A 13,633-nucleotide genomic window follows, 5' to 3' on the forward strand; every position below is an offset into this window, starting at 1 on the left:
TCAATATGCGGCTGACACAAGTTGCCTCGCTTGGAATTGCGTGCAGAATATTTGCTAGCACGCTTGCACATGTGAAACTAGTTAGCCCCGTGCCTTACGGCATTTCCACGCTCAATAATGCTCCACTAGATGGCACAGGTAGTGATTTCCCATGCAAGCTTCGACCGGGCGTGTACGATGTGACGCAGATGAACAGTTGGACGGCTGGTGAAGCGCAAAAAATCCGCTTTGTGGGCTCTGCAGTTCATGGGGGTGGATCCTGCCAATTCTCGTTGTCTGAAGATCTGCAGCCCACCAAGGACAGCCAGTGGAAGGTAATACATAGCGTGGTTGGGGGGTGTCCAGCTACCGCAGAGGGGAATTTGTTAGGAGGTCCTGCGAGCCCCATCCCGGACACATTTGAGGTCGTGCTCCCAAAAGAGCTGCCCAGTGGTACCTATACTTTTGCTTGGACCTGGTTCAACAAGAAAGGCAACCGCGAAATTTACATGAACTGTGCTCCAATTAGCGTCCGCGGCGGAGGAACCGACCCTGGATTTCTGGCGTCCCTTCCCGACATGTTTGTCGCTAACTTACCAAGCTCAGCGTGTTCAACCATTGAGAACTTTGACTTCGCGTTCCCAGATCCTGGAAGCGCTGTACAGACCGGGAGTCAGGCACGACCTACCACGGGGCTTCTCGGTTCCGGGTGTGCTTCCATGACTGCGTTCGGTGGCGAGCTGCAGACGCCTCGCCCAGCAGATGCATTATCTAACAACTCGCCCAGCCAGGCAAGCGCGCTCACAGTTTTGCACGAACAGCCGACGTATTCAGCTTCTGAGACCGCATCTCTGAACTGGTTCAGCCGTGCACCAGTTAAAGCTCTCGCTGCTGGAGGGATGCCAGCTTCCGAAGCCAAGGCTTTCGTTGCTCAAGCTACCCAGGCGTTGGCTTCCCAAGGGTCAACGCCACCCACAGATGTACCAGAAAGCCTACCAGCTGCATCTCAGACCTGCATTCCATGTAGTCCAGCGAACGAGGTCGTGTGTATAGGCAGCTACCATTACGGCCTTTGCGATCACGGCTGCGCGCGTTCCCAGTTACTAGCACCAGGAACGGTCTGTGCAGATGGGCAGATCTTGAAGCGTATGTTGTGAGAGGTAGTTATTGCTCAGTAATCCCTATGCAACATGCATCTCATTCATGTCTGTCTTTGTTTTCTTTCTGCGATGCATATGTATGAACGCAGGCGGTGTATCGAGAGGATTGAATGTAGCGGAACGATCATGAGACGATACGGAGGAAAACGAGCGAAAATATATGAGATACGCATTGAGGTACTATATTCCTACAATAGAATGGTTTTTCATTACATGTTCTAGTTACTTCCGAAAACGAATGAAACGAGATGGACATACAGTTTGACTACTCCGCAATGTTTTATGCTTAGCCCGATAGAAATAGGTCATAACTAGCTACAAAATTTGTTGCCAAGTGATCTAGGACGACCAATGTTTTTGCCTAAAGTTTTGGTGGACTAGGGTTGTTTTGCACCGACCTGTACACAGGGCTCTGCACTGGTGCTCCGCCGAGCTCGACGGGAACTTCGTTTACTTGCTTACCGGTCTGGCCGTGTAATATAACAGGTGTTTGGTGACCCACACGAGCCTTACGGATGAGGAAGAAGAGGAGACCTGCACACAAAGTGAGAAAGACAACCACACCAACTGTGATGCCAGCGATGGCAGCCGTAGAGAGCTTCGGGGAAGGTTTGTTGACAGATACGAGTTCTGCCTGTGAGCTAGCCGTCGGTGAAGAGACAAAAGTTGAAGAGGCTTCGTTGGGCACGGGATCGCCAGGTGCTAGTTGGTAGTCGGCCCTAGCTGCGGCCAGTTGCTGGTCATGGAGCGTCTGAGTGGCGTTTGGATTGATGACGCCAATCATTTGCTTCCCTTTGCACGAATCTGGGGCGGCGCAGTAATAAAAGATCGGTTCCGTGCTGTTGATTGTCAAATTCCAGTGGGTAATCTGCTTTGTCAGTCGACAACGTCACATCATTTGAATCGTGTGCGACTGCTCACATCGTTGTGTGTTTTGACCCATTGCGTCCCTGACCAGAATCCGATTCGATCTTTTCCAGTATATTCGTAGGGTACACAAGCGCTTCCAAACTCGGCCCGAGCCACAGAATGGTCTGGTGGGTAGAACTCGAATGTGACGACGTCTCCGACAGATACATTGGTCAGCTCTGCAGGTTCGAAGTGGAAGCCGCCTGCGCCGGCTTTGACTGTATGGTACCGCACTTCAGTGGCGCTCGTTTGTGTGTTAACAGTAGAGGTCGGAGAAACGATGATCGAAGTTGTGGCCGTTGATGTGGTCGAAGATGTTGCGCTCGTGCTGCTATCAGTCGTCATTTGTACAGGTCCTTGTGCCAAAGCAGTGACTACCATAAGGGTGAGTGTTGTCGTCCGACCAGTTCTTGTTAACATCATTGTGCGGGCTGTAATTTTTCGTGGTGCGATCAGAGTCGATAGTACACTGGAATTTTGGAGGAAAACGGAGACTAACAATGGCTACACACTTCACATGGACACTTAGGCACCGGAATGTTCTGAAAATGCCAAGCAACTATCAGAGATCATTTACATGCTCATTTGAGTTCATGTGATGCTTAGCTAGGATTTGATCACCGGCAATAGACGAAATCGAGGCGCATTAGATAGCATCGCCGTGTCAGTTCAGCCAGCTCCTTTACCATGACGTAAAACGAAGGTAAAGACATGACCCTGCCAAAGGATCTAGCATGTATCCTCCTAAAAGAACACATATGTACGCGTTTGGGAGGCAGGCAAGGTCTGCATCCTGTACGGTCTGCTTACTGTTTGTAATGGCTTATGGTCACTTGCATCGTGCTGACAGTTTGCATGTGGAATAGTTTTGGACAATCTCTGTAGTGCATGCTCTTCTTTCTGACTGCCTACTTTGGTTATTATCTCTGAGAATATACTCGAAGATCACAAATTCTCACCGAAAGCGTCTGACTTGGAAAGCAGTTCTCTAGGATAATGGCACTGCCAAATATAGTTATGTAGACTCGGCAGCCGTATAACCGATAGCCCAGCCTGGCCAATAAATTACGCATTTTCCGTACAGTTTCGCGTCACCTACTACGAATTAGTGCCAGGGCTGATCTTGTGAATCCCGGTGCCCTCGCCTGCCACTACGATGTTCACGACGTTGTTATTCAGTTAGGGGTCGTGCAAAAAGAGTCCCACGCCAAATCCAGTCCGCTGTTCATTGAAAATGTTATGTAATGATTCCTCGCTACTAACTTAGATCTCGTGGATGGACAGAGAAGGTGGGGGCCGTGTGAAATGACATCAGTGCAATGGAGAAGGGAAAGTATCCATTTTTGAGACCACGCACACAGAAACAGACTAGAGCAACAGGACCAGGGTAGGAACGATCTGAGTACTGTGAAGAGCTTCTATGTTTGAGAAAGCCGCCGCGATTTCAGAAAAATATCTCTTGATTGATGCATATTGATTTTTCTGCTTACTCACGGTCCTTACGATGATGTCGTGAACTCTGCAAAAAATCATTTGTAAAGTCTATACCTCAAAGAAAAGTTCCGGTACGGGAGGACAACGAGATACTTCGAGCAAGTGTTACTCTCCCTAACTACTCCTAGTAGTTACATATATTGATATTAAACCGAGTACCAGAGTGTCTTACTAGCACCGCTAAGTAAAAGCTTTTTGTAGCTTACAACAATCTACTCTCTTATTACTATATGCAAGATGTATGTACACACAAAGTGAAATTGGCTCAAAGTCGACATACCTTGCTGATCCTCTCTTGGGGGTGCTTTTCCTGACACGAGGGATGAACATTATATCATTTTCCCCTGATTTCCGCCATTTAGGTGTGTGTATACGTCTGCATCCTTCTTGCACGGCACACATGAAGGTTTTAATCGGCATTCCGTAACTAGTCTTTTGAATTATTCAATTACAGTATTGCGGTTGCTGTAACCCCTGAAACATATCGGCGGCAACACCGTTGTTCCTTGCCTCGTTCTAGATTGTAGGTCTCACTATTCCGCTTGGCTACTGCGCCCTGAAGGTTGAACAGTATCTTGTCGCCGACCGTAATATTGGTCATTGCGAGGGATAGGGCGCTAACGCAAGTGAAGCGCACCTTTATCTGTCCCTGTGCATGGCGGAGTCTCAGGCTAGGCTCGGCAGGAATGATAGCCATTTCACCATGAAAATTGCTCTGATATATCCTGATTGCACATCCGGACGAATTTCTGCAATTGCTATGTGATCCATCTGTTGTAGGCTATGCAGACATACACTAGTGCAGGACGAGCACTGTTAAGTCTGGGTATGTACGGACGTCTTGATCATATGAAATATACTGCGTATATCATTTAAAATGCCTATGATGATGACGTCGAAAAGTACTCATGGGATTTTTGGTGTATAGGCGTCATCACAATACCGGATTGTGGCTAGTTTAGGCAGTGTTAACTAGCTGCGCTCTATGGAGACTGTTTTCCTTTCACCATTTTCAGATGGCGAAGGGTCGATGGTGCTAGCTCATGGAGCTGATGACATGCCGAGCCTATCCGTCAAAACGTCTACAATACGTATAGCCACCGGTCCGCGGGTACGAAATCTTCTTCTTCGATCCGTTCAAAAGAGACCCCTTCGTTCCCGTCGTATAAACCAGTGCTACCATAGGGCCCTTTGCTGCTGAAGACCGTAGCGGGAGACCAACTGTCTTTGGAGAGCTTCTGCAGCCTAGAAAAATCGCCAAGCACCTTGTGAAGCCCGGGCTCAAATATATAGCCAGCGAAGAAGAATTCTATATAGAGACTATCCTGCCTTTTATAGCAGGAACAATGCTTTATCAAGAGACGAGCTCGATCAAGCAGCACTCGAAGAGCTTCCATGGTGTTCAACGTCCAGCGGCTGTTTGCATGCTCGCAAATGTGGACTGCACGCACTTGGAGAATACCAGAAATCTCGCAAAACCCGCTAGTGAAGAAATCGGCACAGATTGACGGCAGCGACACGGATAGAGTTTGCGATCGAGAGAGTTTTCGAAACACCGCACAGTAGTGCTGGCCGCTGCTATTGGGAGAGCCAGGATGTGAATGCCAAAATCCATCCTGCGATCGAAGGCTGTGCTCTATGATACGAAGCGTTGCGGGAGCTGCCTCGGCCATTGCCACCACGCTGTCTATGGTGGCAGAGGAATTACAGGTCAGATGAAACTCTTTGAGCCTTGTAGCAGTGCTGGCGATCCCGGCGACATCGCTGTCTGTGACAGGCATAAAGGTCGTGTTGCCGAAGATCTTCAGGCGATGCAGGTAACCAAAGTCTACTGAAAACAGGAGATTGAGGTCAATCCAGTTTGTTGGATCGGCCAGTTGTTGGGTCGTGGGCTCGACACATTGCAACTCCAGGGATTCCAGTCGCACTCTGCGACCTGTTGGCAACACTTGCCACGAATCATGGATCAAGTAGCGGATAGTCGTCCATGGACACGACAACGAAGTCAGGTTGTCGCATTCTTTTAGTGTTTCGTAGACGAGTGAGACCGTCTCAGCGGTATAGAAGCCATGGACACATACACGCCTGATTGCCGACCCAAATCTAGGAAACTCTCTGCAAATGCGACAGGTCAAACCATCGCTACATAGTCAGCGCATTCGGCTCTCAGGCAGCATGTGCGCACTTACCTCCACACTTCCCCAGTTCTTGAGGAAAACCTCGCGTAGCGCATAGTCCAAGGCCCAGTCATGCCACGTTTGGCACACTAACCGTAGTACAGAACTCACGTCCCACCTTAGCTGATCCAACAGAAGAAGTCCTCTCACATAGCGCTAGCAGTGCGATAGAGACAGGAGCATAGGTGCACCTGATATCCCATAGGTGAATCTAGGGCTGTCTCATATGTTGGCCTCTGTGACCTCCTCTAGGATTTGGCCAAGAATCTCAAATGGCAATCTTTGGATACTTACTCATCATCTGCGGCTGCTTGGATTGCTGCATGAAGGTAATATGAACAGGTAGATGGAAATATCAATTCAGGGTCGACAAGACACGACCTGTATGCCGTGACCCGCTGCAAGAGGATGCTGAGTGTTCCAATGCAGGTGTCTCAGCCGGAGCGATATTTCCTTACATTAGCTGAAATTTGCTGCCTACTGCCGCATCCTGGTTCTAGCAATCACCAACGACCTCTGCTTGCTCATGGTTTGTATACATCGAAGCGATGGCATGACCCGACGGGCCATGTAGAAAAAGTAATGAGGGCGGTGAATGGCTGATAGTGTGAGCATTTGCAGAATGCTGAGATCGAGGTCGAGGCTAGTCGTAGACAAGATGCCAAGAGAAAGCACGTAGGGCCAGATTCTTTCGTGAGCCCAATGACATAAAGTGCCGGGCTGCGTGATGACACTAACACAGAGTGGTTTGTCTCGAGCCGCCTTCTTCCTCGCCAAACATGTACTCAAAGGCCCTCGTCCATATATATTGGGCTGTGGGCATTAGCGGGCACATGTAGGTATCTTCATTTGCTTGTGTGCCGTCTATGGCAAGGCAGAAGTTGTGATGCCGCTACCCCATATGCTAACGGCTGACCAGGTCACTTTGGTATCCTGGACCGCTCGGAGGCGCCAAAAAGGCCAACGCGATGTCTACGTACGTGAATCGCGAGCTCAACTTCCCTCTAGGATGCTGTGACAAGGACGGCCAGGCTACCTTGCCAAACCCAGGCGTCTGTCGGGGCCACCTTGACCTGTTCGACAAGCAGGAGCCGCAAGTGGTGCGACAAGCCGGCCAGGATGCTTACTTCCAGCTTTCCGACCATACGTACACAGCGGGCGCGCCGGGCTCCACACCCTACGGAGGCAGCTGCCAGGTAGGCTTCTCTCTAGATCGCACCAATATCTTCACAGCCTTCGAGCAGAATGAACCGCTTCTAAACAATTTGCAGTGCTGCGTCGCTTGTCACGAACATATCTCACTTTACAGCTTGCCGATGAAACATTTTCTCTGCAGGTAGTAATGCGATGACGTTTACTTTGCAGCCCATGCTTAGAACTAATCTCATTAATGTTTACTACATATATGTATTACTATAAATGATCAGTTGACCTTTAGAGAAACGGCTTATCAATGTAACTATATATGTATTGACAACCATAAGCATTGAAATGTATAATAACATACATAGTAAGCATGGCAACATTACTGTACATCGATACTTAGTTTGATCTTTTGCACCTCTTCCAAATATATATGCTGTAGAGTTTATCTCCCACACATCACCCAATTTCGAGTGAGTAAAAACGCCAGGAGCCTAATCCAGACGTGCCTCTTCTAGAGACGCGTATTTTATAATTATTATGGATTTAGAGGAATCTATCGCCGATATTCGGGATGCAATCAAGCAATGCACTGACTCTGATTTGGGATGGATCATTCGTAATCTTGGACCAAAAGATCTCCTTGCGGTATATCTTATTACGGATAATGTTGACGTTCAACGCAACCTTTTAACCCAGGGTCCTGTCAAGTCTGTATCGAATATGTTAGACATACTGTCTTATCATGAGAAAGCAGAGGTCCTCAAATACATGTGCAACGAACGACGATTGGGGGTGGTGGGGACATGGTGCAAGGAAAAAAAGAGTAAAGAACTACAAAGATTAGATAAGTGGCAACTTCAAGAAGATAATGCGTGGCGATGGGGACTTGCAGACACGCGCGTGTGGACACACGGCATGGATAAAAGACTTCCGGGTCATTATCCCGTAAATATGAACCGATGCGCGATGTGTAAGCAAATCTACTCAAATTGGGATAGTATTAGTATTCTGGATTGTAGGAAGCATAGTTATTGTGAAAGCTGCGACAAAGATCAGAGCCATTGCCAAAGCTGTGACATCCAGTAACATAGGCATTGCATGTGTGTTAGTAGCTATATTACCTAGTTAATGAGTTAGTTCTGTAATCAACTGAATTAAGTTACACTATTAATGCTTCGTTAGGACAGCCTTCAAACAAAATGTCTGCAATATTGAACGTCTCGCTAGTCTTTTCCGCAAGGCGGCTTGTCCCCTCCTTATTGTTTGACCCCTATCCAAACGCGACTTTGCATCCTTATAACATATTTGGATGTCTGCATAAGCAGTGCAACCGCGAAATATGGTTGCCCTAGGGTTTGGTATTGCTCAGTCATCGAGACTGCGAATGCCGGGAGTTTCACCATGCAGAGCAGGAAACACGAGGCAAACCCCGGTGTGAAAAGGGCAAAAGTTAGTAATTTACCTAAGTACTTAAAGAACTAATTATTGAATTATGAACTATGTCAAAGATAGATGCAACCGCAATCAGAGATACAGAAAGCTGGCACGTATCTAAAGACCTAGTTTCCATGATAATGTGATATGGTGATTATTGCGTTAGTTGTTCGATAAAGTGTGCTAACTAATTGAAAATTTGGTGTTTATAAATTTGGCTCGCGCCAGCTGAGGGTTGCGCTTATTTACGTAGAGCCGTTCGTCCCCAAGTGACTTACTGGTAACCCCAAGTGCACTTGCTTGAGAGGACTGCGCGCCCGCATTACACAACGCAGAGCGCCAGAACCAGCTGCCCACTTGTGCGCATCTTGATGTGATGCGCAAAGCTGTTGCTAGATAATTAGTTATAACACGTCATCCATCTTTGAGACGATTTTGACTTTTTTGATTTGCACGCCGCACTGCACTTCGATAGTGAATATTAATAATCATGTACAAGGATCGCACAGAACATTGTAAGGGGCTGCGCTCTGGGGAGCAATCGCGAGGTGTACAAGAGGTTGCAGTCGATAGAGAGCTAAGCTTCGAAGCTACCTTGCTATCTACTTATGTAATTAGTAAATGTAGCCTCTAAGTCCCTACTCACCACATCCTTGTATGCCAACTATATGTAATAGATACTGGATTGTCATACTAAGCCTATTACCGATCCAACAGTGCACATAACAACCTACGGAAAAGCCGGTTCCTTCTATCCTTTTCTCAGAGAACAGCAGAAATGCGCAAAACGTGGCAAGAACTACTACCACCAAGATTGGAATTCTGGAAGCAAGACTATAATAGTGTACTAGAGCAATCAGAAGATTGCATCGTCTTCGAGTCCCAGGCCATCCTCTATCACCTGGCGCACAGGCTCGAAAACCCCATCTCAATGCTGGCTACGCAGCAGCGCTGCCAACTGTAGCATCTCTTCTATTGAGCCTTTTTCTGCGAGTACTGTTTCTTGGAGTCTTAGTACTCTTTCTTGGACTCTCAGTAGGCATGATTCGAGGGCATCAGTAAAGGCACTGCGAGTGTCTCCAGACGGCTCAGGTATCATCATGGGCCCATTTGTACGCGCAGCATTTGCAAAATGTCCAGAATTTCCGTTACTGTTAGAAATTGCAGAGTAGATTGAACGAGAGACACTTGTCTGGCACATATCTTCAAAGTTGTAGCAGCCATAGGGCTCGCGATATGTTGGCGTCCAAGCCGGCTGATAGCCTGAGAACCCCGGCCAATAGGTAGCTACTGGCGGCCCACTTGGAGGTTGTGCATGGCTCTGTGGCTGGTGGTTGTATGTTTTATGACGGTCGTACACCTGACTAGAGAACGGGTCCTGGTAGAATCTGGCTGAGGTGCGCTCAAAATATGTAGAGCTTGTAAAAGTCGTGCTGGAGTCGAGGGAAAAGGACAATGGTGTGCGGCTTTGTGGCGCTGACACAAACCGCTGCGGTGTGCAGCTTTGTGGCGCAAAAGTGCAATCCAAGCTTAAGATGGGTTTACTGGGCTTTGTAGGCGACGTTCTGGCTCTCTTTCTGCTGGGAGAGCTCATTGGCTCTAGCATGCGCTTTCTTGGGTTTTCTTTGATGTCCATTTGTAAACTGACAGATGTGTTTTCTGCTTCCTGAGATGCATGCGGGCTGCAGACCAGGGATCATATGTAGGGAATCTTACCCACTGTGCTCGCAGAAAACAGTCATCACTCAAGATGAGAGAGCGTGTGTCTCTCTGCTTACGAATATGGAAAAAGAGTAAGACATAAGCTATGATGCATTTCGCGTGTAGAACATTTGTCTTGTACACAAAATGCCTCCACATCGTGTACAATCTTATTTATGCTGCTCAGGTTTACTCAAACAGTGCCCGGACAGCGTCCGATTAAAGGTCGTCGATTGCCATTCGTGCTCACCGTCCCTAAATGGTACTAGGGAATTACTTCGTGCGGTTCAAGCATGAGAACCAATCTGATGTTGTGTTTCAGCAGCTCCGGCTATGGTAACCATGGTTGGGCAATGATATGTAACTATACGATAAAGTCACGTCTATTAACAATTTTTTCTTACCTTGAATGCTGTGGATCCTATTGTTACATACACAACCCAGAATGTTGATAAGAAAGGCCTTTAGCTTAACTAATTAGTTGATTGTCATTCAAAACTACGAACTTTGAATCTTCTGGCGGTTTGTTCCAGCCTTCTTGGATCGCTTGCCTCCTTTCCGTTGTGTGGTCACAGGGATATGATACGTTTTCCTCGCCAGGGACGCAATCTCATGCTCCGCTCTCAAATATCTTCTCGACACATCTCTTTCATGTGTTTCTCGGGCCTGCATTGACCCTGTCTCTCTTCTGCTGCGGAGTACTAAATCCCTCGGCGATACCCAGATTTCTTTTTCATTTGCGGCTTCGCTAGACAATTGCAACAGCACAGCGTGGCTGCGTGGAGTAGAGAAACATATTGCTCGCATGCTCTCCGCTGTAAGTGGTGCTGTAGCTGTCGTTGAAAGGTCACCATTTGTAGCGCTGAAGTTTTCACTCATGCCGAGATGTGCAGGGGAAGTACACAAAGTTTGGTGTTGATTGTATTCCGTCCTAGCGACTGAGAGACATAACTCATCAGCTGGGTAGCGTTAACTTGTGCAATTCGTATGTACGGTAAGGGGGACATACCTGCTGTAGTGGAAGTGGAATACAAAAAAGGTGAGCTACTCAAATGTTCCGTTCGTGTTTCAGGCGCGTACTTGCGTTGTAGCACTGGCTCCCAATCCACTGTCGCCCCATATAGATCGGGATATAAGGTATCGGAGCCCATGAGGGTACTGTCGAAATATTGTTCAAACTCGATGGCTTGAACATAGTCATCGACGTATGCCTCAGCGTTAGCCGTGAGGCAACTGTCGTCTTGAAGTGGCCATATTATGTCTATATCAGCAGTGGCTTCCATTGGCGTTTTGCAATGAAGTTTTCTCAAAAGCGATGGCTCTTTCATTGCGTTTGCTTCCCACCTGAAGAGACTTTGAGGTTATACGTAGCGACTAGTTATTGCTAGTCAGCGAACCTGATGTTCGTTGGTTACAAATCCCATCAGATGCTCCGTGCCACATAGTAGCGAGAAATGTGATTGCTTGGACGCGAAGCAACACACACCAGCGTGAGCACACCTTAACGATCTCTGGGGTGCCTGCTTATTGCGTGCCTTGTTTGTACTTGCAAGACACCTAGTTTCGTACACCGGAATTATGCTGACGCGAGCGACTTGATATGGATCATGTACATATAGTTATCGGTTGTCATATTCTACACTACCACCAATGTAGGGGAAAAGTATCCCAGTGATGGTAGCTTGAGAGTTCATTGACAAAGAAAGTAAGTAGAGTGCTTGGAATTCAAGACCAAACCTTTGTGTTTGCTTTGTATGTACAGCCGTTAGCGATTGCGGCTTCACTTCTGCATGTAGCATTCCATCGAACCAGTCATCGTTAAATCAGCGACTGACCAATGACATCAGCCGCTCTACAGCAGACATCTAGCGCTAAGCCATATTTGGAGGGTAAGACTGTTCTAAATCTTTGCATGTAGGGGTAAAGCCGCGATCGCTAACGGCTGTACATACCGTTATGTTTGAAATTGATACATAGAGAATGCATGCTGTACTGATCAAACTATGATGATGTGCAACGACTGCAAGCATATCAACACTCGGGCGACTACGATAGTCTCAAGGCCATAGTGTGAGCACGATAAGTAAGCATGCTGACAAGGCCATATGAGATAGATAGAAGAATTCCCTAGGTCACTGACAGTTCGCATATTGAGGACAACGTTGCCAAGCTATTGACACGGCACTTCCTGCGCCATGTCATTTAGGGTTTGTATTCGCAACTGGCGCATCCTTCTTAGAATAGCCCTTGTTTTACTGGCCTTCTTACTTTGCCTTTTCTGCGTACTAGCAGGCATCCGCCCGAACTGGTTTAGTGAACTTTACCTCGTCCGCGTAAGCTCACTTTTGGACGCAGCTGCATAGTGTAATATCGTTAACCGTGTACCAGATAACTGCATTCCACGATGCGCTTGAGAATCTCGTTCACACGATTCCTGTTTTCGATGAAGTGTTAGATGCAGGACTAGACAAAATTCTCGAGAAGACAGATGTGCCTCGTGCGATTTCAATCTACGCCGCAAGCTACTGCAGCTTGAGCTCTGAAGTAGAAGGAGAAGCTACGAGCGACTGCTTTGTACACAAGTCGACATTCTTTGACGTAGCCGCCGGCTTACGTGTATACATCGCCATTTTGTATCTGCTAGGGGCTACTTCGTCTGTGGCTAGCCTGGTTTTTCTATCGCGGCTGTTGTGGAAAGACAACCCACGCTACAGAAACTGGGCTGCTCTATTTACATTGGTCGCGATGGGAGCGGCGCTATTTGCTTCTTTGATCACTAGTATGCTTGCGTGCGCCGTGTACATGATCTTTTCTGGCAATCTTCCTAAGTCTCTCCTCTCCGTAACAGTCAGCCCTAGCTTCCTTGTCTCTACATGGGTGGCCGTCGCATGCTTGACGCTGGTGTTGTCCACGATACTGCCTCGAACCTTGTCTCAAATTGATTGATTCAGCAATTATTAACCCCAGTTTTGGTAGCTTTGCATCATCTTGACCATATGGCTAGCCTCGTACCCATTCCTCTTCTTTCTTGCTATAGCGTTTGGAATTATTAGTCATTTAGCCAGTTAGCCAACTACTTAATGTCTCTCCCGCATATAGAAATATGGAAAGATATTCCCGTAGCTCATACACAGCATAGAAATCCACTAACTAGTTCATTGATTTACTAGCCATATTTGATGAGCCAAAAGCGTAATTGCATGTCCAAAAAAGCAAAGCACAGGCAAAGACAGACTCAAAAAACTCCAAAGTTGATTTCGTTGTTTTCCTAATGCCCTAGTTACCCGTCCTCTTTGGTGCCGCAGCGGCCTACCTGCCTAAGAGTTATTGCCTCACTCATTTCTCCATCCATCACCACGACTAACACCAAGCACTTCATTTCACTCAGCAGTGACATTGCCTCCACATAGAAGACAAGTAAGCTTCTCATGATTCCCTTCCGATACACTGCCAAGCAAGCTGCCAAGCAAGTATACCGGCGGGTTGTTTCCTGCTTGGTGTTGCGCCCACTTTACAGCACAATCACGGTGAAAAACGTGATTGCAACGAAGTTTCATGCAATACTCCTATGGTTTCATCTCTTCTTGACAATGTATGCAAAGTCCCTTTATCGACAGGCTGGCGGCGGTCTCT

The 13,633-nt window shown here is 47.4% G+C and overlaps 7 protein-coding genes across 7 annotated transcripts; 4 read left to right on the forward strand and 3 right to left on the reverse strand.

Annotated features, from left to right (window-relative positions):
• Positions 1–5: 5 nt before the first annotated feature.
• PSV08DRAFT_373769 (uncharacterized protein) lies at positions 6–1,136 on the forward strand (the record flags this gene model as incomplete). The annotated part of the gene is made up of 1 exon (XM_066093259.1): positions 6–1,136. One exon carries the CDS (start codon positions 6–8, stop codon positions 1,134–1,136), a length of 1,131 nt encoding a protein of 376 aa, XP_065948499.1.
• Positions 1,137–1,500: 364 nt separating this feature from the next.
• PSV08DRAFT_186856 (uncharacterized protein) lies at positions 1,501–2,471 on the reverse strand (the record flags this gene model as incomplete). Its single annotated transcript, XM_066091943.1, has 2 exons — positions 1,501–2,007; positions 2,061–2,471. The coding sequence occupies 2 exons, from the start codon at positions 2,469–2,471 to the stop codon at positions 1,501–1,503; spliced, it is 918 nt and encodes a 305-aa protein (XP_065948500.1).
• A 2,153-nt stretch (positions 2,472–4,624) lies between these two features.
• On the reverse strand, positions 4,625–5,775 carry PSV08DRAFT_373771 (uncharacterized protein; the record flags this gene model as incomplete). Its single annotated transcript, XM_066093260.1, has 2 exons — positions 4,625–5,684; positions 5,732–5,775. 2 exons carry the CDS (start codon positions 5,773–5,775, stop codon positions 4,625–4,627), a joined length of 1,104 nt encoding a protein of 367 aa, XP_065948501.1.
• A 723-nt stretch (positions 5,776–6,498) lies between these two features.
• Positions 6,499–7,059, forward strand: PSV08DRAFT_355253 (uncharacterized protein; the record flags this gene model as incomplete). Its single annotated transcript, XM_066092904.1, has 2 exons — positions 6,499–6,554; positions 6,639–7,059. The coding sequence occupies 2 exons, from the start codon at positions 6,499–6,501 to the stop codon at positions 7,057–7,059; spliced, it is 477 nt and encodes a 158-aa protein (XP_065948502.1).
• Positions 7,060–7,402: 343 nt separating this feature from the next.
• Positions 7,403–8,428, forward strand: PSV08DRAFT_250820 (uncharacterized protein; the record flags this gene model as incomplete). The annotated part of the gene is made up of 4 exons (XM_066092420.1): positions 7,403–7,835; positions 7,894–7,969; positions 8,218–8,314; positions 8,378–8,428. 4 exons carry the CDS (start codon positions 7,403–7,405, stop codon positions 8,426–8,428), a joined length of 657 nt encoding a protein of 218 aa, XP_065948503.1.
• Positions 8,429–9,227: 799 nt separating this feature from the next.
• PSV08DRAFT_373772 (uncharacterized protein) lies at positions 9,228–11,283 on the reverse strand (the record flags this gene model as incomplete). The annotated part of the gene is made up of 2 exons (XM_066093261.1): positions 9,228–9,942; positions 11,081–11,283. 2 exons carry the CDS (start codon positions 11,281–11,283, stop codon positions 9,228–9,230), a joined length of 918 nt encoding a protein of 305 aa, XP_065948504.1.
• A 912-nt stretch (positions 11,284–12,195) lies between these two features.
• Positions 12,196–12,946, forward strand: PSV08DRAFT_373774 (uncharacterized protein; the record flags this gene model as incomplete). Its single annotated transcript, XM_066093262.1, has 2 exons — positions 12,196–12,333; positions 12,389–12,946. 2 exons carry the CDS (start codon positions 12,196–12,198, stop codon positions 12,944–12,946), a joined length of 696 nt encoding a protein of 231 aa, XP_065948505.1.
• Positions 12,947–13,633: the final 687 nt, after the last annotated feature.

The sequence above is a fragment of the Bipolaris maydis genome, assembly GCF_028858645.1.
Source record: "Bipolaris maydis strain C4 unplaced genomic scaffold PSV08scaffold_13, whole genome shotgun sequence".
NCBI classification, from domain to species: Eukaryota; Fungi; Ascomycota; class Dothideomycetes; order Pleosporales; family Pleosporaceae; genus Bipolaris; species Bipolaris maydis.